A 23,372-nucleotide genomic window follows, 5' to 3' on the forward strand; every position below is an offset into this window, starting at 1 on the left:
GAGTAACACAAAATGCCTAACAGACCAATAGAGAAGAGAAAATGGAAACAAGCAAAACCTACTTAATTACTAGAAAAGAATAAAAATAACCATATGCTTCAAATACAAAACAAAACAAAATGGAAATAAAAGGATTTGAGAAAATATAGTCCAGTTGTCCCTTGGTGTCTGTGGGAGTGGTTTCCAGGTCCCCCATCCACAACCCATGGATCCCAACATCTGTGGATGCTCAAGTCCCACATGTAAAATGGCATGCACTTTGAAAGTGACCTCCACATGTCTTCCTGTATACTTTTAAGTCATCTCTAGATTACTTAGGAGGCTCAGTACAGTGTGCATGCTATGGGCATACTTGCATTATTGCAAGGAGAATTTTTCAGTCTGTGGCTGGATGAATCCATGGTTTCAAAACCCTTGATATGTAGTACTGACTGTACCTTCAAACACCAACCCAAAGAAAGTTGTATCAACTGTTATTATCAGATAAGTTAGACTTCAAAGAAAGTAGTAGTATTAAAGATACAGGAGAACATTGCACAATGCTGAAGTAGTAAGCCTAGACAGTCCTCCTTTGTTGCTTGGTTTGCTCATCCGTGGTCTTTGGGAATTTTCTTTTGACCAGTGTTCTCACTTTTTACTCCTGGAGCTGTTTCTGTGGTCTGTGAGGGAATACTTACTTGTTCCTTTGTTTCTCAGACACAGTGATGCTCACCCTTAATGTGCTCTGCGCTTGCAAACGATTGCCAAAGGAATACCACTTGAGAGGAGAATTCCAGACATAGTTCTCATTTAATGTTGTAGTTTTCTTTTTAAATGAAATTCTTAATCCTTTCTTAAATGCAAAGTATGAGAACTAGAATTTAGATGAAGACTAAGAAGTTGATTGTTTTTAAAGAATTATTTTTAACATTATGTGACTATAAGTACTAAGATATTGCAAAGAACAAATCAGAAAGGAGTAGGTGTTCATTTATAAAAGTTATTGACAATAAGTTTTTTTTTTTTTTTCTGAATCTTTATAGCTCTACATTGCTGTCTCTACAGAGAGAACACCCAGTTATTAGAGAAGATCGTTTTTCTGGAAAAAGACCTGTTGTTATTACTGTTACTATTGCAGGATTGAAGATTGAAGCCAGATCCTTGTACTTGGTAGGCAAGCACTCTACCACTGAGCTCTATCCCCAACCTTTTTATTTGATTTTGAGAGAGAGTCTTGTTTACTCAGACTGGCTTTGCATTTGAGATCCTCCTGCCTCTGTCTCCCAAGTAGCTGTGTTTGCAAGTGAGGGCCACTACACCCTGCTGGAAAAGAGCTGTTGTTGCCCAGAGCTCAGTGCTGAATGCCTGTAATCTCAGCACCTTGGGAGGCTGAGGCAGGAGGATACCAAGTTAAAGCCAGCCTCAGCTACTTAGTGAGACCCTGTGTTAAAGTAAAAAACAAAAAGCAGCCTGGCGCCATGGCACACACCTGTAATCCCAGCAGCTTGGGTGGCTGAGGCCAGAGAATCTCAAGGTCAAAGCCAGCCTCAGTAACAGCGAGGTACTAAGCAACTCAGTGAGATCCTGTCCCTAAATAAAATACAGAATAGGGGTGGGGACATGGCTCAGTGGTTAAGCACTCCTGAGTTCAATCCTGGTACCAAATAAAAACAAAATCCAAAAATTGTTGAACTCCATGTCCAAGTGCAAGGATAGAAAAGAGTTAAGGAAGCAAAATTAAAAGTGCAAGTCATGGGGCATACCTGGAAATAGACAGAAATGCAATTAGTATCCCTTTTTTACTGTCAAGAAAACACTTAACCATCATAATCATTAACTGTATAGTGTTGTGTTGTTAAATATATTCGCATTGTTGTAAAATAGATCTCCAGAACTTTTTCATCTTCAAGTCTAAAACTCTAAACTGATCAAATAAAACTCCCCCTTCCCCTTTTCTCCAGCCCCTGGTAACTATCTATCATTCAACTTCCTATGATCTTGAGTACTTTAGATACCTCATATAAAGGAATCACTGCCTGTCTTCTTGTGATTGGCTTATTTCACTTGGTGCCCAGGCAGTCTCCAGACAAGGTAAGATGTTGGAGTCTCGGTCCATACTCTTGTTTACATCCCAAGGAAAGAGCCTAGGTATGGTGAGGTAGGGAAGGAAAAGTATCTTTTTCTAGACCCACCTTTGGTTCATGTGAGGTCATTAGTAAGAGGAGAAAAGAAATGGAATGATAAGAAAAAAGCATACAGATTTATTTAATGTTTTACATGGCATGGGAATCTTGATAAGGAAACGAAACCCCAAAGAAATAGTTAAACTCGTGCATTTTTATACTTTTTGTTTTAACAAACTTTTTTTGTAACTGTTTTCTTATGTGGTGTTGAGAATCGAACCCAGTGCCTCACAGGTGCTAGGCATGTGCTCTTACCACTGAGCCCCATCCCCAGCCCCTAGACTTGGTGTTTATTAAGAAGTTGATAGTTGTAGAGAACTAGGATTGACAGAGTATGATGTAATGGTGATAAACTACAGAAGCTTACAGGTCCCGTTTGTTCAGGTTCCTCTCTGTGACCCTTCATCTTCAGAGAGAAGGATGTTTCCTTATGTAAGGCCTGGGGAGGGCACCCCTTGCATTGGGTTTTAGGATTTTCTTCAGTGGAAGGTCAGAAGAATCCTTAGGTTTTAAGACCATCTTCAGTGGAGAAGGCTGGGAGGATGTTGGAGAGTTCCTGCTTTGGTAATTTTCTCAAATGCCACTGCAGCATGCTGGGATAGTGTGTTCTGAATCCCATCAGGGAGTGTGGAGGGAGGGGTGTGAAGAGGCACCACAGACACCGTGAGTGTCCCTGCTTTTTGGCTTGGAATACCATCTTGGTTTCACAGTGGGCTGGGTATCATAGCTCTCGAGCTGGTCTCTAGAGTTCTTACTGTGATGTTGTCTGTATATTGTTTAGAACTCACTTCGCTGGAGGAGGAAGCTTCCCAGTCACCATCTTGATGATGTCACTCTCCCTGACATAACTTTTCAAAGCGCAAAATTCAGCCAGATAATTTATTTGTTTTCATAAGACTTGTCAGTAAAAGGGAATCAATACTTTGAACTTGCATTTGGCATTTGGTTTTGTATTTTACGAAGTTCATATCTGCAAACAAAATGAAATCTAAAGCATTGATATCACGACTTAATTTTGTAATCTTTTCCTTTGGGATAAAGATATAAGGTAATAGAATAGACAAGTTAATCCTATAAGACAAGACTGTGTTTTCTTTTAAGGTTTCCCCAGCATTCCACAAATATTTATTATATGTCTAGTATGTGTAAGTGACTGTACAATTAAGATATGGGGGAAAATAAGAGACCGTCCTTCAAAGTGCTAAGTGTGTGTGATGTGTCTGCGTGTAGCTGGAGGTTGAACCTAGCGTCTCCTGTGTGCTAGACAAGTGCTCTACCACTGAGCTACACCCCCAGTTCTTTTTAATTTATTACTTTGTTTTGTTTTGTTTTGTTTTTTGGAGCAGGGGTCTTGCTAAGTTGCCCAGGCATAGCTTGTGATCCTCCTGCTCAGCTTCCTGAATAGTTAGGGTTACCAGGCCAAGTTCAGAGTGCTCATTTTTAAATCGAGAAGAGTCCTAATGTATGGGAGCCATGTAGCAAATGCAGAAGTACAAGCACTCCCTGCACATGGGTTAGTTTTCCAGAGACTGTGTTGTGAGTGAAGCAGCAGAAAAGACAGTGAACTGAAGAGGTTGGGGCTTGTTTCTAGAGAAAATTAATTTGGACTGGACCTTGAGTGTGGATCGTATCTTACTATCTATCCTGGAGAAAAACTTACACATGCAAAAGCAAGCGCACACAGGCAGTACTGTTTGTACTAGCAGAAACGTGGAAATAATCTGACTCATCAAGAGAACAGCTGGATAAACTGTTGTGTCTGTGCCATGAAATACTCGCAACAGTTAAGAAATATGTATGTAAAGTAAATAGCATAGATTATGTATGTGTTGAAAGAAAAATTCTGAATAATTGAAGTTTTGTTTTTTGAACATTCATATTTTAATTGACAGAATTGTACATATTATGTATATCATGTGAAATAGACATTGTGGAATAGCTAAAATGAACTTATTATATGAATTACCTCACATTGTTACCATTTTTGTGAGAACATTTAAAATTTAAGCATTTCTTAATACATTATTAATTTTAGTCACCACGTATAACAGATTTCTTGAACCTAATTCCTCTTATCTAACTGAAATTTTGTTTCCTATGACCAATACCTCTGCAACCCATTTAAAAAGGAGGTTGCAGATAGTATATTGACATTAGTTGGTTTATAAAACAAACCAAACTTACCTACAAGTAATTACTCTATAATTTTATAGATACACAAGTATACAAATTCATAGTAAAGAATTATTGATAACAGTGGTTATAATAACTAAGCTTTCATAATTTACAATATGATTAGAACTAAAGAAAAAAGCCCAAATGGAAATTCATGAAAATACTAGTAGTGGTTATTTCTACATGATTATTATGAATAACTTTTATCTTATTTATATTCAGTGTATTCTCTTAATTTTTATAGAAAACACATCTTATTGGAAAGTGTTAAATGATAATCATTGATAAATGGGAAGTAAATGACAAAAAGCTAATAAAATTAATTCTTACAGTGGAAAAAAAGAACAAGCAGAACAAAGATTGCAGATACGGGAAGTGGATGAGGGAGAGAGGAAGAAATTTAGAGTGTCAGAAATCGTTAAAGTTTTACAGAACCAGCAAGCACTTCTTCGTATTATTAAGGCATTCATTTAAAATATATCAGCATAATTCTGGTAGGGTTTCTGTCCGTCCCTAAGGAACCTGGATTTTGATGATCAGATGTAGGCAGGCAAATTACAAGAGTGTAGTAAGAAAGAATTGAGTGGTAAAGCAGGGAAAAGAGTAGGTGAGGTTGATAGAGACGTTCGCTGAAGGAACAGAAAACTGAGATTCTGGAGTTCAGGTCAAAGAAGTGGGAAATGTCTGTTGCAAGAAAGTGGAGACCAGAACTTGAACACCCTGTAGATATCTTTAGGACCTGCATTTGAATATATATACATATATATATATGTATATATATATATATACATATATATATACACATATATATATAAATAAAATCCTGCTGTTTTTTTATCACATAGTAAACAATAATCATGTCAGTCATCTGGCATTCAGTAGGCACATAATAAACACTAATGGAATGAATGGTCAGTCATGCTGAAAGGTGCTAAATTTACTTGGAGAACAGTGCTAATACCAAGGAGCCTAGCATTCCATAAATACATGGAAGGATATATAGAGAAAGTGAGAAGAGGAACAGAACTGACTTTAAGATTTGAAAAACAGCTTTGTCTAAAGAGTCCAAAGTAAAGTTCTAAGAAACTTCTTAAAAAGATACACAGAGGCTGAGGTGGGAGGTTTGCAAGTTCGAGGTCACTCTGGACAAAGATAGGATGTGTAAAAGGAGCCAGAACAAGAGATTGTTTTTATGTGAATTTTAAGTATAGGCGAAGTTATAGAAGTCACAGTTAATGGTTACTTTTAGGGGAGAGGAGAGCAGTAAGGAGTCTAGGAACTTTCTGGGACTGGAGATACTTTGTTTTCATATGAAAATTAATATCCTATATCTTCATACATTTGTGTATAGCACTATGTGTGTATGTCTATAATACCCATCAGTGAATTTGTATGTTTACATGAATTCATTTACAGAATGAAATATTCATCCATCATGATATTACATAGCAGTAAAAGCTTATTTACAACTATGTGGCGCACAAAGATGATGAGCAAAAGAAGCATTTATTTACACTTACATATTCACACATGAACAGATTCATTGGTGAACTTGTAAGATGGTCAAGAAACTGTCTTCATAGAGAATCTAGTAAGAAAAAAATGGGTTCAAAGTAAAGGCATATTTAGAAAATTAATGTCTTGACCATAAATAACCTTCACAAGAGATGATCCAGAAGGATGCGGACATTTGTCTACAAAAAGTACCTTTATAGATGAGGCAAGAACCTTGTTCAGTGAGTTTGTTGCCTAGATACAAGGACCTGGAGAAGGAGCCTTGTGAATCTCCCTGGTCCTCCATTTCTTCCTTCATGCATTTGCTGCAGGTAATGTGTGGCTTAAAGTTTGGGGAGAAAGAAAGAGAGAACCCAAATCCTTGCTTTTTTGGAAGGATGTAGACAATTTAGTATATTTGAAAGAGCCATGTCAAGATCACCAAGATGAAGGCTTTATTTGGCAAGTTTGGTCTTCAAATCAACCATTAAAACTGGTTGTGGAATTAAATACCATAACCTTTGATCATCAACTTCTTTTAACTTCTTACTGCTTAATATTAAGGACATTACTTTCAGGGCTATTTGTATTGAAAGTTGCTTAGACTTTGGTAAATAATTACATAAATTAACTAAACTTCAAGTATATAAAATGTTATATGTATTTACCTACTGTTGGATTGCCAAAAGAAATTAGTTTTTGTAAAACAAAAATCTACCACTTAAGGAGGCCTGAATCATTACAGGGTACCCTGAAGTTGACAAAATCATTGACTATACTTTTTGGAAATAATGTTCTTCCTTGCTTTAAAGGTAGACCGTAACTAAAACATAATTTCTGAAAGAGGGAAGGTGTCACATTAATTATTAATGGTGACCTATTTCCATTTGGGCAGTTCGTAGAAAAATAGTTTACAAATGTGTGCAATTTTGAAAAGAAAAATAACTGAATGTTGTTGCTGTTTACATTCCCATTCTATAACCAAAACACTTTCTGAAGACTTCAGGCTCAGAAAGGCTTGTCTTGGCTTCAGGCTTGTCTTGTTAGTGTGGAAGGACTATTTTATTTATCTGTGGTTCTAACTTGTGTTTTTCCATCGCTCAGAATGCCCTTCCCCTTACTTATCCATCAGCAGAATTCCTACCTAAGTTTAAAGACTCTAAGACTTGTTCTTCCAAACGAAGTTCGTCCTTCTTTCCTTGTGCTACCAATGTACCTACCAAGTTTTTGGGAGGGAGGCATGGAGGACTTAGGCAGGAGCACTTTACCACCGAGCCACGTCCCCAGTCCTTTTTTATTTATTTATTTATTTATTTATTTATTTTTTTTTTTATTTTGAGACAAGGTCTCACTAAATTGCTGAGGCTGGCCTAGAACTTGGAATCCTCCTGCCTCAGCCTCCCCAGTTACTGGGATTACCAGTGTGCGCTACTGCGCCTGGCCTTCCCTACTAATTATCACTGCTAGTGTAGTATTTACATTCTGTGTGACAGTTTAAGCTGTTTCCTTTCTATACTGTGACCCCCATAACTAAAGGGGTGCTTCATTCCATACCTATCCATGTCCGGTATCCTAAATGCGTGTTCTGAAGTGGCAGTGTATTACATGATCAAAAACCTGTTAAGTTCTTATTTTAATGATTAACTGGAGTTGCCGCTGTACAGTTACTTCTACTAGATTATCACAGGAAGCTGGTCAGAACACACAGTGATGTTTGAACAATAAGATTTATTTAATATAACTGTTATGATACTGGACGCCAAAAAGATAGGAGAGAGACCTATAACCACATTACTTCATGTGTTCAAGAGTTTAGGTAAACTTCCTCATATCTTAAAGTGTAGTAAACTCATGTAGAACTGAATGTAGAAAAGTTCCAGCTTTAAAAATGGAATGATTATTCAGTTTACAAAAAATTCTCCACGATTGTCTAAAGTAGTGTTCTTGGTGCATTTAAAATTATTAAAAATAGGAGGAAGTCTGAGGTAATGGAAAAAGCATTGTAGTGAGAGCTGGGCATTTTGAGTACTAGTCCAGCTCTAATTGTGATTTGGGGGAGCTTTGAACTTGAGTTTCCTTCTCTGTACAAGTATTGTTTGTATGATTTGACCTTCAGAAGTATAAAACTTTAATATTTATTTTAAAAATGTGTTTGTAAAGGATTTTGAGAATTAAGTTATTGCAGGGGGAGGGACAAGTATTTCGAATATAGAAGCTAGCTAAATTAGGGTGATTATTTGAATTTCCTAAGTATTCATCCAAGATATTCATGACATATATGTGTGCATTCGTACTCATACGTGTTACTTTTCTGCATAGATAATGTTTTATATATATTATCTACACATACATAGATACAGAACATTTATATTTTGATAAAAAAGTGAACCACACAACAGAGAAATCTTTCTTTTTTAAAAAAGTATACATTCAGATGTGTAGCAAAACATCTACAAAGTGTTATGTTCTCCAACATGGGCTTCTATATGCTAGTTTGAAGGATAATTTTTCTCCCTATGATGATAATGAAGAAAACCTAAAAGACTTCAGACAAACTCAAACACCTAGACCATTTGTCCCTTGGAAGCAGGTTATTTGACAAGTAAGGGAAATGTGCTGGGATCTGGGGTCAAACTGTCAAAGACAAGCATTTTTCTGTTTCCTGGTTTTACTAAGAACTGTTACCTGTGGTGAAAAGTGGCAAGACTGCCCAGTGGTTGGCATTTACCTCCTCTTTAATCACTACTCGAACAGTGTTCTTAAGATGGGGTCTGCGGGCCACTTGGGATTGTATGTAAAATACTGTGTCCATCCGGGCCCTTCATGTTTGTTATCCCAGGAACGGAGTCCATAGCTTCTAACTAATTCACAGAGACGTCTGACCCAATAAAGATTAAGAACCCCATGGATGGTTCTTGTCTGTTCCCACACAAATTATAAAGTATTGTGGATTTTTGGTCACAGGCTACTAAAAATGATGACGCTTGGGTCCTGGTGTGGTAAGAGAGTGATTGCATGACTCTTGACTTTCCTCTAGGTTATATATTTCTATGTTTCCTGCTGTGTTCTTGCTTTTTTGGGCGGGTGGGTACCAGGGATTGAATCCATTGACTCCTTACCACTGAGCTACATCCCCAGCCCTTTTTGAGACAGGGCCTCACTAAGTTGCTGAGGCTGGCCGTGAACTTGTCATCCTCCTGCCTCAGCCTCCCAAGCCCCTGGAATTGGGCTTTTGCCTTAACCTTTGATCTTAGTCTTATTTTTTCATCTAAAAAGCTGCCATTCTCCTTCAGACAGATCAGATTTAAAGACTCTGATTTTTTCCCTGACAGCTTAGTTTATTGAAGATCTTTTCTATTTTACTTTTTTCCATTTTTTTTTATCAAGGGCTGAACTGTTGTCATACACTCAACTGAATTTTAACAGGATTAGTTGCATCTAGGCATTGAGACTTTTAATACGCAAAAAAGAAGTAAGTTCCCATTATAATGGAGACTCCATCCTTTTAATCTATAAGTCCTTTCTATATATCTGGAACTTTAAAGGAATTTTCAGTTCATGATTGATGTATATCTGGGTCTGTAGTCTTTTGACTTTTTTCCTGCTTCCTTTTCTCTTTTCTCATTAATTTTTTGATAAAATCTTATATATAGCAGTGACAGTTACTTAGGAACACCTCATCTCTAAGACAGCATATTTTTTGATAAGAAATTTCATTATTACTATATCAGTATCTCATTAATCCTGCCTGCTTTCCCAGGAGATTTCAGAGTACTTTGTTTCAATTTCTGTAGGACAAAAATGGAGGCACTGGTACTCTTATCACTTAAAAGCAAAAATGAACTCGAAGAACTCTGTCAACCCACTTTCCATTTAAAGTTAACTTTCTCTAGGTTTAAATATTAGGTTACATTGCATTCTGTGAACCTTAGATACCAAGGAAATTTTACTGTTAGTAGTAAGTAGTAGTTGATCTAAAAGTTTTTTTAGCTTTGAAAGTTTACAAAAGGTAAAACTTGTTTTACCAAAAGTTACCTTAAGATTTTCAAAAGTTTGACACATAAATTTTAGAGGGTTTTTCTGAGCCTTAGCATCCTATTGTTTGAATTTGGTATATCTTTGCTGTTCCTAAGATGTGAAATACATGTCTTTTTTTATGTGAATTTTTAAAATTATGCATCATTTTTGCTCATAGTTGGAGACTGATAGCATGTGATAGGGGTGTAATTGAGAACAGCCACTGCACAGAGGACTATTGCTTTTAAATTCATTTTTCACTTTTCTTGCCCGAAGAAAAAATAAGTAGCACTTTCCAGTGTTCTCATAGTATTCATGTTCTAGAGATTCCTGCTTTGCTTATTGGAAGAGTTCAGGATATTGATAGAAATTTCAGAGTTGTTTTAAGAAATCTGTGGGGCAGTAGACGTGAGACTACTAACAGCGAGTGCACATAAGAAGTTCACTGCAACAAAGGCTAGAAATGCGCAGCCTAAGGTGGAAACTGAGGGGTCCCGGGGTGTGGGGGGAAGACGTGCCGACAGGTTTTCCCTAATCAGTTACTAAATTCATTCGCGAATGATGAACAGTTTGGAGAGGAGCGCACAGAGTGGAAAATCTCATGAAAGTGCAACTTAATCCTGAGGGGCGGTCTGGGAGCAGACTCAAAGGGGAAAGGAGCCAGCCCCATGATGGCAAAATATCCTTTTCTCTTGGGCCGCCTCACCGTGCTCTTCTTCCCTACCTCTTCACCTGCATCCATTCACTCTGAGCTGTTCCTTTTGTGGGTAATATTTAAAAAAAAAAAAAAAAAAAAAAAAAAATATATATATATATATATATATATATATATATATATATATATATATATATATATATACTTTGTTCCAACGAGAGAGGGCAATCACTTGAGGAGGCCACCTCAGCGTGTTTAACTGGGCCCAGAGTTGAAGTCACCGTCCCGTCACCGTCCGGGTATGCCTCTGCACCTGACACTCCTTGCCGGGCAGGACCCTCCCTGTGAATAAGAGGAAAGGCTTGGCGCACGAGCCAGACAAAGCCGCACCGCTGCAGCCTGGGAGGAGTTTCCCAGCGCCGCCAGGCTGTGAGTCGTCTGCTCCTCCTTCCCACCTCCTTTTCTTCGCACTGCTTCACCCGCCAGTCACCTGGGGGGCAGGTCCGGAAAGGGGTGTTGGTTTGCGCAGCCCACCTGGTCGGCGAGGCCGGGGGAGCGGGACAGTGGTCGCCTCCTGCTGGAGGCAGATGCTCCGAGCCCCGAGCGCCACTCCCCCTCCGTACCGCAGAACGTCAAGCCCGTCCCCGCCCCCAGCGGAGTCTCAGGTGGCACCCCGGCCGCATCCTGGCCTAATGGTCTGGTGGGAGGGGAAGGGGTGGTCCTTGTGTCTGGACCCCTCGCGGCTGACTCACAGGAAGTGCTAGGAGAGCTTGGCAGCCGGCGCCGGCTCCAGGATCCCGCCCCGCCCGCCAGCCTGTTCCCACGTAGGCTTTGCCCTATCTGCCGGCAGAACAATGAAGTGCTTCCAAGTTTGCCAAGAGTCCTAGGGAAAGGCTTTGGACTTCTGTGGCAGCCGTCAAAATGTCCTGCCGGCCACTTTCCCCAGAAGCTGCTTTTTAAAAAACCCTTCCTCGGTGGATTGCTTTGTCCGAAGAGCCTCAGGGTGACCATGGTTCAGCGCTTCAGCCTCAGGAGGCAGCTCTCCAAGGTGGGTCGCGATTCGGCGAGTCCGTGCCGGGGAAACTCGCTGGCCACGGCAGGGCTTGCTTTCTCTCCGGTACCGTCTGTCAAGCCTGCCTTCCTCTAGTGCTAAGGAGGGGCCGGGAGGAAGCGCTGCCTTTTGTTCTTTCATCTGACAGACACAAAGCTTGAAGGCTGACTGCACTGGCACCCGGGGATGGTGTGCTCCCAAAACTGTAGCTGTCATTTGTGGATTTGGACGAAGTTGTACTCTGCTCCCCAGATAGAATTTCCAGAAGAGTGTGGGTGAGAGAGAGATAATTGTAGGTCAAAAGCACGTATTTAATTAGTAATAAACCTAGCAGCTTATGGACCAAGAGGAGAAGACCTTCGTGGTCTGCAGAATCAGGGCTCTCATACAAATTTCACTAATAAACCAGAGAAATGATCACAAAAGAGTTCAGTGAGCAAGACCCTCAGGAAAACGTTAAAATGAGGGCTGTGTGGAGAGTTGCATACTTAATGAAGAAGTGTGTAAAAAGCAGTTACCAGGAGGCTCACCAGGCAGTTTCCTACAGAGTTCTAATTGAAAAGCAGGTTTCCTGTTTGCAGCTTTGGGGGGAAAGTTCTTATGATCTGATAAAAATCAAACTTCAAATAAAAGAAATAAAAATGGCAGGCGCTCCTTGGAAGAGGGGATGGTGGTTTTATGAATGGGCTCTGGCTGTGGCCACCCTCCTAGATCCAGTACTGAGTCTTGCCTTAGTTCGTTCCAATAGGGACCCATGTAGAAAGAGGTGTGGGAAGAGCCGAGCTTTATTTCATAACCCATTGTGTTCTTTAAAAGCTCCGTTTTAAAGATGTAGCACTTTAGCCAGTTGGTGACTAAATTTTGTCACAGTTCATTCCGTGCAGACAGAAGCCTAAATAGTAAATCAGTATTCATTCTTCGCTTCCTTGTCTCTTGGTCAGAATTAAGTCCTGCAGTGTGTTGGATCTTAAGGGCAAACCTTTAGCTCCTCATAGGTGACCCGGTGGAGATTGTGTGTACTGAAGCGGAAAGGAGCAAAGTGATTGTCACCATCCCCATGTCAAATGGCTGAACTTCTCCTGCACCTCTAAGCCTAACAGCGACTTTTGGGAGTTTTAAAATATATTCCCCTTCCCTGCTGTGCCAGGTGTGGGGAGCAGGGAGGGCTGGGAAGCCCCCAAACTTCTAAACAATACAGAGGATTGCGTTGCTTTTTTTTTTTTTTCCCCCTTCCCTGTTCTCTAGCACATGTATTTTCAAATGTGCAGTACATTTAAAAAGCAGGAGCTGTTAGCGATTCCCAGGGCAGTGACATTCCTGCACAGGAATGTCTGATAGTCGAGAGCCAGGTGATCACAGTTTGATTAGAAAGTTACTGTATTCTAGGTGTTTTGCTAACAGTCCTTCTCTCCCACATGTTCTTTGAACTCTACTCTTTTCATTTTTGACTGTACGTATGACTGGGATCTCCAAAAAGCTTGCTTGTGTGTGGAGGGAGAATAGGAGCACATTCTCTATCATGTGAAGAAACAAAGGGTGCGTTATATATAGAACACTCCAGAAAGTAATTCATTCAGTTCCTTTTTCTAATACTCCTGCCCCCATTTTAACATGGTTTATGGGGTCCTATAGGAGGTTGGGACCAAATCTAAGGAAGTTTTCTCTCTGTCAAGTACCCTTGACATATTATATGTTTAGTAGCAAACTGAAAAATGTAGAGTTGCTTCAACCTGTAAGGCACTTAAATATGAAGGAGAAACGGAATAGTTATGTCAGTGAGTTGTTGGTATATTTGCTGAAATTTAAAAAACAAAACCAGACTTCTGTCTTTTCAGCCAAACCCATAGGTTACCTGAGAGCAGAACCCATTATGTGATATTCTTGGCACACTCTGAACACAAAATACAACTGCTTTTTCACAGATAGAAACAGTTGCATAGTGACAATTTCAGATGGTTCCAGCTTTAGTAACAAGTATTTTTGCTGATAAGAACTAATTTGCCACAAGAAAAGGATTTTCTTAAGATGATCTCAGAATTTGTTTTGTAGTACTGGGGATCAAACCCAGGACCTTGAACATGCTAGGCAAGTGTCCTGCCACTGAGCCATATCCCTAGCCCGATTTCAGAATTTTAATATCAATTTCCTATTTTAATTTTTTAAAAAATGTTGATGTGATCATCTTTAGATTCTGTTGGAAATTTTCTGGAAAATATTTGTAAATGTCCGCAGTGACTTTAAACCCACTCTCTACTTTAGATGCCTTTTAACTTAAGTTTGGCGGTCATCCTTACTTACCATAGACATTTTCCCTAGATTATTGAAATGATTGCTGTAGGATAATGGTCGTTGACATCTGAACTAAGAAAGAGGAAGTAAATCAAGACACAGGTGAAGTGAAAGTCTTCAGGGTCTTTTTGTTTTTGTTTTTGGTGGTGGTGTTGGCAGTGGTGATGTTTTTGGTTTGTTTGTTTTTTGGTACTGGAGATTGAACTCAGGGGCACTGGACCACTGAACCACATCCCCAGCCCTTTTTTGTATTTTATTTAGATACAGGTCTCACTGAGTTGCTTAGTGCCTCGCTGTTGCTGAGGCTGGCTGTCCTTGAACTCAGATCCTCCTGCCTCAGCCTCCCACCGCACCCAGCAGAATCTTCAGTTTTTAACAAAGATGGTCACCTGTTCTCTTTGATGGAGTCCCAGTACCTGACTCTCAAAACAGTTGTCCATTTTCGTTGCCTGTTTGTTTTTCTTCCGTTACTTCAGGAATATTTGCTAAGAAAAACTTTTTCCTCCTGCTCTCCATCTTCTGTGTGAGTCCATCAAAATAGTCTAGAACCTGCCAGTGTGAACATTTCATTGAATCCCCAGCAGCCCTTGAGTAAGGTGGTATCCTCTTCATTTTGTCATTAAAGAAGCTGAGTTTCGGAGACGTCAGATCCTGCGCAGAATCAGCAGGAGTCAGGTTCAGACAGGCTGAACTTGAGACCATTCTCAGTTTCCCCATCCCCTGACTCCTTCAGTCTCCAGCAGGTCGGTCATTCTCACCATCGCCGTCTCTGATGTTTCTCCGCATGTTTCTCCAGGTTTACAGAGAAGAGTGTCATAAATAACTTGGGCAACATCCTAGAGCAGCCCTCTCCCACAGAGCTGAAGTGTATATGCAATAATAAAGTGTTTCCCTTGAATAAAGTTGTTTTCATTGGCCAGAGAAATATCGATTTGAATTAATTTAATAAAGCCATATTAAAGCTGTAGTAAATGTGAAGAAATTAAATATAAGTTGAAGCTTAACTGCATGTATTTATATGAAACTTTAAACAGTGCTGCCTTTAAATTTTTTTTTTCATAGGAAGGAGAAAATTTTTACTCTTAAGTTTCTATAGTAATGTTAATAGATGAAACAATGGATTAGGCATTCAAAAAGTCTTTTACTTCTGGCTCTACCTTTCTAATCAAAGGAAAAATTTCTCTAAAATCTTTTATGGGTACTATGAAATCAGTTTTTCCCTCTTTGCTAATAATTTCAGTTGTTAAAAATTTTTTTAAAAATTAAAGATAAAAGGCTTTGAGAAAATTTTAAGATTAATGATTTCCGTAAAATGCTGTTTTACTTTACTTTTTTAATATATATATTTTTAGTTGTAGGCAGACACAATACCTTTATTTTATCTTTATTTGGTGCTAAGGATCTAGTCCAGTGCCTCATGCATTCTAGGCTCTACCACTGAGCCACAACCCAGTCCCTTTACTTTTGAATAATAATTATTTCCGGGGCTGGGGAGATAGCTCAGTTGGTAGAGTGCTTGCCTTGTAAGCACAAGGCCCTGGGTTCAATCCCCAGCAACCAAAAAAAAAAAAAAAAAAAAAATTATTTCCATGGTTCAGAAAGTAAAGATTTCACTGGGCATGGTGGCACATACTTGAAATCTCAGCAACTCAGAGACAGGAATCAGGTCACAAGTTCAAGGCGAACCGCAGCAACTTAGTGAGACTGTCGCAACATAAAAAGGACTGGGAATGTAGCTTAGTGGTAAAGTGTCCCAGGGTTTAATCTCCAGTGCCCCTCCCCAAAATAAAAATAAAATAACTGAAATCTTCTAACCTTTTCTTCTCATGTATTACACACCCCTGCCTCCATGGGTAACCAGTTTTTCTGTTTATTCTCCCACCATTTGTTTGAGTATATAAGCAAATGTGAACATCTATTTTCTTTGCTTTCTATCATCATAGACAATGCTGTACATATATTTAGTCTAAGATAATAGCGTGAAGTTCCTTTTCCACACGTGGATCTGAGTAATTAACTCATTTTAGGTTGCACGTTTATTTCTGCAAATCCCTGTGAGGCTTGCTTTCTTTAAGTCCCATATAGCCTCTCAGAACCCACTTTGTACATCATGGATCATTGAAACAACAGTAAGTCAGTGATGACATGATTCTTTTCCGGTCATTCAACATTTTTTTCCCCATTCCATTTGAGGGTTTTCTTTTGGTATGTTTAAATTTTTAATTTGGTGAGAAGATAGAAAATAAAAATCTCACCAGTGTTTTGTGGGTTGGCCTATAAAGAGATTAACGGCTGGAAAATAGGAGATGTGAGATCTTCTCCTGTTCTGCTGTTGATTTGTTGAAATCCTCTAATCCAGACTTGTAAGCTTGTCTTCACCCTTACCACATTGCTCAGTGTACTGTTATTTGGTATCAGTCCAGTATCAGCAAACGAAACTTAAGAATTAGAGAAATGTTGATAATAATTTGTATTTTAATAACACCTTGTTTTTCAGAAGTAGTTTCTTTAGAATTTCCACCTGATTTATTTTGTGTTTAAGACCTGTGATATATACGACTGACTTAATCTTTCTGTGAATGTGTCTTCATCAGTAGAAAGAAAATATGGATTTCTTTTTTCTTTCTTTTTTGTGTTTTGAGAGTATTATTTCTGTTTGAAGTGATTAATTAAGGTCATTTAACAGTATTTTGATGACTAAATGGTAAATTTTATCTTAGTATATTTTACTGCAACTTATAAAATATGTTGAGCGCCTTCAATGATAAACATGAGCAAACAGTGAAATAGTGTAATTCATAACCCCTGCTGGGTGAGGTGGTGCAAGCCTGAAATCTCAGCTACTTGGGTGGCTAATGCAAGAGGATCACAAATGCAAGACCAGCCTATGCAACTTAGTGAGACCCTGTCTCAATATTAAAAGGACTGAGGATATAGCTCAGTGGTAAAGAACCCCTGGGTCCAATCCCTAGTATTGCATAAAAACAAGAGAAAATAAAACAAAATCCAAAAACTTAGATAGGAGTCAGTACTGGATGGATACTATTAAATAATGGGAAAACATGTAGCATTTCTTTTTGTGCTCTTTTTGATTTTTTTCCTGCTCTTTTTAATTAATTTTGTTACTGTATATGTTGCCTAGCTTCATACTTAGAAATGTAACATTTTGCATTTTTATTTTACTAGCAGTTAAATGTTATATCTCCCTGTTAATCAGCTTGCTTTTGAGAAACTTAAATCGTGTTCTAATTGTCTTGACTAGTCAAGGGTCATCAGCATGATGGAACCATTCAGTATGCCACAAAATCAAAATAGGAAGACTGCTGACTTCCTTCTCTTACATGAAATGAGGCTCCTATAACATCAATTCCATATGTTCTGCTTATAGTGGTAACAATGGCCTTCCTATGCAAATGCATTAGGAAATAATATACTAAAATAAAGAAACTTATTTAGGGATGTGTATATTATCACTCTGAAGTGCTTTTGTGATAGTGACACCGAATTAAGATTTTAAAATAATAAGTTATTGACTATGTAGAAGAACATGCTCCCCTGAGAAGATAGTTGAATCACCTTGAAAGTGTGTCCTTTGTTTTTTAAGCTCACAGCTAGTTGGGTTGATTTGAGTATTGTTTTTGCAGGAGAGATCGATATGTTAAATGAGTCTATTAAGTGATTCTTTGAAGTTGGAATGTTTACTAAACATTGTTAATTTTCAGAGTCAATTAACCAGTATACTTGGAAGTGCTTTGATAACTATAAGGACTATATTATTTTGAGGATTTAAAGCGATGGTATTTTATTTATTCTTTCTACTGGTATGTTTTGAAAGATGTGACTGTTCTTTAAAATTGCTTGAAAATACACAGACTTTTTTCATTCTTATGTGGTGTTTTTTGTATGCAGGTAAAGCGTCTTTGGGAAGATATTAGTGGTCGGTTGCCTTTGAGGAGAGGACCTGAGAAACTTGGGTGCGAGGGCGTCTTGCAGAAATCAATTTGAGACTCACAATTCTTAAGTGAAAAACACTGCCAGTAGTTTACTTAAAGGCTAATGTTGAAAGATGATATATTCTTCTGTGCTTAGAACTTTCTCCCAACCATCCATGTTAATCACAGATTGAAGATAACTTGTGTTCTACACATGTTTGTAGTATAGAATCACCAACTCGTCAGCTAATTGAATGAATTTATTTTGGGTAAATTACTATTCTGAAAACCCATTTTTTTGAATCACATGAAGGCAGGCACTCATTTTATTTGTTACATCTGTTTACTGGAGCTGCAATGTAATACTTAATAGTTTGAAATACATGAGTTTTTGGTTTTTTTCTTTTTTTCTTTTCCTTAATCATTTTGGCTTCCATGAGGACATGAACAGAAGTTGCTCCCCTGGACACCCTGGGCTTAGTTAGACTGAATGTCGGCCATATACAAGGAAATGTAACATAATTCCCTGTAACACATGTGGAATAAGAACTTGCCTTGTGGCAGCACGGGAAATCTTTTAAGTTTCATTTTGTTCCATCATTGGCTTGGTCAGCAGCAGCTCACTTTACCTTTCTTTATTGGAAATGTAGCATTTGAGAAGATTCCATCTTAACACCAACTGTGTCTGAAATCCAGAGGTGGCGTGTAGAGCAGCATCCTGTGGCTTCCCTTTTCACCATTGATAAACTCTGTGCCCAAAGGGTTTGTAACTGAAAAGCAAACCATGTCTGGCTGTGCAACTTGAGACAGGTCATTTGACCTGAAGGTTTCTCCTCCTCTGAGACGTATCATCTAGGACACCTCAGGGATGTCCGTTTTGTGGTGCTCTCTTGCGCGCTGGGCATGCTATCCTCTCCCCCCACAAATACACACAGTGACTTTCAATGGCAGACACCCAAGCTTTCTGTCAAGAGGGCACTGATCTTAGGTGGTGGTAGTTGGTGAAAGTAAATCAATAAATTCATGATTTTGGTGGATGGGTTTAGTGTTTTGTTTCTAGCCAGCTCTGGAAAATTGATACTGAGATTAGAAGGCAAACTCAGATGTATGCTTACTAGACATGTGAAGTTTCCTTTTTTTCCTTTTCATGCTGGGGATTGAACCAGGCATGCCTTACCACTGAGCTGTATGTCCTCAGCCCCTTTTATTTCTTATTTTAAGACAGGGCCTCGCTAAGTTGCTGAGGCTGGACTTGAACTTGAGATCCTCCTGCCTCAGCCTGCTGAGTTGCAATATGAAGTTTCTTTATGAAAACAAACTTTCTTTCAAGTGGAAATTTACCTCCTATAAAACAAAATTTCCTTCATATGATAGTGTATTGGAGCACAAGTGCTTTTCCTGGAACTGGCTGCTCTGAATCTTGAGGAAAAGTTCATCAGATCTGAGAATATAAGACAGATAAAAAGTGTAAAACAAGCTTTTCATTTTTGTGAAGTTAATAGTGAATGATATGAATTTGGAGGAGATTCTTTTGAACCTGAGGGGAGTTTACAGAACCCTGTGGAGGGATTCCTCTCAGTGGTTCTTACCTTTCCCTTCCTCCACCGCGACCCCAGCCTTTCTCAAGAATGTGACTTAGACTGAAAGTAGTGGTCCTTTGGAAGGCATCTGGGAAAGCTGCTCATCCTTCTGATACCTAATCCTGGAGGAATCCCTTGCTTGCAAATCACCGGTAGGTGAAGGGCAAGAGGAAAATATTGCAAAAAGGTGGCAGGATCACCAGGTAGGTTTTTGTTGAGAGGGAGAGGCAGGCCGTGTTTAGTATCTGTTCTTTTGACGATGTTCTAATGGAATAGGCTTTCAAAACCTCATCTGAGAGTTAGTTTCTGTTTTCTGTGTGTTATTTAAGGTTATAGGTTTTCAAGCTGAATGTCTTGCCTTAGAAAGGGAATGGAGTTCTGGGTAACATACTGGTTGCCTCGTACTGCTCCTTAGTGTGTAGGGCTTTCACTGGAAGGCCTTCTATGCTTGTCTAATGTTTTCCACTGTTTTCTAATCATTTGAAGATGATGCATCCAAGGATATAACTGCCCCTTCTCAGTTTAGTACGTTGTACTGGGAGCATTTGACACTTAGGAAACTAGATATAAAGATAGGTCTCAGTGAGCAAATTCTCTTTGGACACACCTGGAAATCCAACCCATTGCGTTCAGTATCTCGGGGTGAATGGTTGTTGAGTTTGATTCTTCTGAGATCATGTTGACGATCACTGTATTTAGTTTACACCCAGCCATTGGGACTTGGAAAAAATTTAAAGTATATAATATTATTCTGTGCATACTCTTAAGTTGGAGAGAACTTAGAACATGCTCATGGGTAGCAAGTTGTGGATAACGATGGACTTCGGCTTTGCTTCCTGCTGCTCTCCTTTACTCCTGCCACTGTGGCTCCACCCCTTCCTTGCCATTAGTAAATGTACCACATTTGCTCCAGTCCTTCGCCCTTGTCCTCCCCTCTGCCTGGAAAGCTGCTTGGATCACTGTCCTACTTCCTTGAGGTTTCCGCCCTTGTGTCACCTCTTCAGGAGGCTCTGACAGACCGGTCTCTTTGAAACAACACCTCCACTCCCTGCACACATCTTTCCCCATCTTCTTACCTCCCTCCCAGTTTTTCTTTTTCCCCCTCCAGTGTATTTTCATTTGTTGATATACTACATATTTTTCTTCTGTTTTTGTCTGCACTCCCCTCCCCTGGTGTATACTTTATGATAAGGAATTTTGCCTATTTTAGTTACTTCTGTATCCAGGAACCTAGAATGGTATCTGGTGCCAAGTAAATTGTAAAAAATATTTTTTTGTAAATAAATATGACCAACAGTAATCACAGAGTTGGCTTGTCTTCCATCTTCTCCTTCCTGTCTCTTCCCATATACTACCCCCACCTCAGGCTACTTCTAATCCAGGTTTTATTTGCCACAAAGTGAGTGATATCATGTTTGATAAGGCTCAACACATTGTAGACACCAAGTAAATATCTGTCAAATATGCTGAAATGCAAATAGGGTCTCTACTTAAGTTACCTTCTTTCCCAGATGTCAGACAAGTCTGAATATCAGAAATGGCAATAAATTAGCAACTTGATTATTGAGTAATAGGTGTCTGCATTTCTAAATTCATCTTTTCATGGGATGAAAAAAACCTGAAATAGAGGTCGTTGTCTAAGCCATTCATCTCACAACTGAGAAAAGTGATGCTCAGAGATGTGAAATGAGATGCTTATGTATGCACATCTTGTAAACATCGAATCGAAATGTGGAACCTAAATTCTGTGCTGACCCTTTTCTAGTCACTGTTTTTCCTACTATGTTGGCAAAACATTAAATCTTAGAAATAAAATTTCAGTAGTGAAGGATAGACACTAGGTAACAGTGATGAGAAGGTGAGATACAAGTGGGGACCGGAGTAAGCTAGTGTGGGCAGCTTCTTCCAGCACACTGGCAGTGACAAAAGAGGACTGAAATGGGACAAGGCAGTAAAAGCCAGTTTTTTCAGTACCAGAAATAACATCGAATAAACTTCTCCAGCATGACAGCAAGGAATAAAAGTGACAAAATAACCTTATCTGCCTCTAACACTGCCTGGGAAGATGAAATCTTAAGTCAAGATTGTAGAATGTAGTAGTGGTTAAGCCAGAGGTGGAGAAGAGCCGTGCTTTACTGCACGTTGTACAAAATGTCTGTAATATTGTTGGTGTGCTTGGCATTTTACTTGGAAAGACACAACTCAATGTTTCCTGTTTTTGGTTTGGCGGTCAAGGTCACTTGATCTGCTAAGGCCCAAAAAGACTTGAAGAGGCAAATTTTACATAAAGGTTTTGAGTGTGTTCTTTGAGTAACTTTTAATTACTAAATTACCACTTTGAGGATATTTATCATGATGCTAAAAGACCAATTGTGTAAATGAAATGTACAATAAATGATTCTTACATCTTTAAAGTAGGATGTCAGATGGGAAAGAGAATCCTAGGTGTAACAGTGAACGCAGATGATGAGGGTACAACCTAAAGAAAGAAAATTTCAGATTGCTAAGGACTCAGAAGTTTGTTCTATATTATAATTTATTAGAAAAAATATCCTTCAGATTGAATTACTTGGCTTTAACCCTGTGTGAATATTAAATGTTAGTCATGCAGCAGTGTCTGGAAGTATTAGAAGTGAAATCTAACCAGGGAGTTTGCAGCTGGAAATTACTCAGTGATGTTCACTTTATGCAGCCACCTCATTTCTGAGAGCACAGGCCCACTCTTGGTTGGTTTGCTGCTGCCAAATGTCTGTGTGTATAAGGATGGAGAGCACCGAGCTTCTGCTCTGAGGCACTGCATTCTGAATGAACAGGCGAATCAAGGTACAGTTGTTTGAGGCCAGAGTCTCAGAAGATACACACACACACACTCTAAAGAACAAAAACCCAGTTCAGATGGCGTTACCCTCTATTAATAATTTCTTTCAAGAGAGTATATTACCGTGGAAAAATAGCATATTTCCAGCAGTTATGCTGAGCTATAGGGGTTATGAAATTTATTCTGTACTTAACGCAGAAAAGAAAAAAGTATCATGAGTCTTTTTTTAGCAGTGAGGAAACAACAGCACAAGCAACAGTTGATTAGTAATCCTGCCTCTCTCTGGGCATCTCCTCCAAGATTCTAGTTTTAGCAAATGCACAAAAGCATTTAAGTAACTTAAAAAGTAGGTCACCAAAACTAGGATCATGGCACACACCTGTAATCCCAGTGACTCTGAGGCTGAGGCAGGAGGATTAAAAGTTCAAAGCCTACCTCTAGTGACTTAGAGACCCTGTCGCAAAATAAAAAGAGCTAGGGATGTGGCTTTGTGGTAAAGAACCCCTAGGTTTTCAATCCCAAGTGTCCCCCTCAAAAGAAAAAAAAAAAAAAGGGATCCTGCCTCTTCCAGTTTCATATTCTTTTGGCCTTAATGTTAAAAGGAAAATTTTGCTGTGGTTTTAAATTTTTTTAATGTATATTCTAGTCTATTGATATACTGTAACAAATAGCCTGTTAACTGAGAATTTTCAGAATTCCAAATGCTGTAGTTTGCTTTTCAGAACTTTTCAGCTTAGAAGAATGTGTTTTGTTTGCTTTTTGCTTGCTAAGCATGTATGACTGGCATAAGGCCTTTAGCCCTGCTGCCCACATTGTCTGTACAAAAGAACTAGCAGTTTGTTAGAGAGGAACAAAAGAGAAGCAAGGAAAATAATTTTCCTTTGGCCGGAAGATATCACTGGAGCCTCAATGGCCAGAGTTCAGGCAAAAACCAAAGCAGAGGGAAATCAATAGAAGGTAGTGTGTGCTGGTAGGAAGGAGGCATTGGGGTTGGGGTTGGATCGCATGGCACGCGAGATAAGGGTTCCCATTGGTCAGCGGGGTTTCACCCTCATGTTCCCAGTTAGAATTCGAGCAAGAAATATTCTGGCATTCTTCTCTAGTTCAATGTTTCTGAGGAATCTTTTTTTCAGCTCAGTTTGTTTTTGTTCTTTACTTCAAAACAGGCAAGCCTCTTGATTCCCATGGGGACAGCCAAA

The 23,372-nt window shown here is 39.0% G+C and overlaps 1 protein-coding gene across 5 annotated transcripts in view; it reads left to right on the forward strand.

Annotated features, from left to right (window-relative positions):
- Tmcc1 (transmembrane and coiled-coil domain family 1) overlaps positions 1-23,372 on the forward strand; it is a 161,045-nt gene that overhangs the window by 63,574 nt on the left and 74,099 nt on the right. The window contains exon 1 of one of the 5 annotated variants that reach the window (XM_047534575.1): positions 10,872-11,551. The exons of the other annotated variants lie outside the window; for them this stretch is intronic. Coding sequence (XP_047390531.1) covers positions 11,513-11,551 — 39 coding nt within the window. The 5' untranslated portion in view covers positions 10,872-11,512. Of the gene's footprint in view, positions 1-10,871; positions 11,552-23,372 lie in introns of those variants that run through there. 5 annotated transcript variants of the gene reach the window in all.

This window comes from Sciurus carolinensis, chromosome 19 (assembly GCF_902686445.1).
Source record: "Sciurus carolinensis chromosome 19, mSciCar1.2, whole genome shotgun sequence".
NCBI lineage: Eukaryota > Metazoa > Chordata > Mammalia > Rodentia > Sciuridae > Sciurus > Sciurus carolinensis.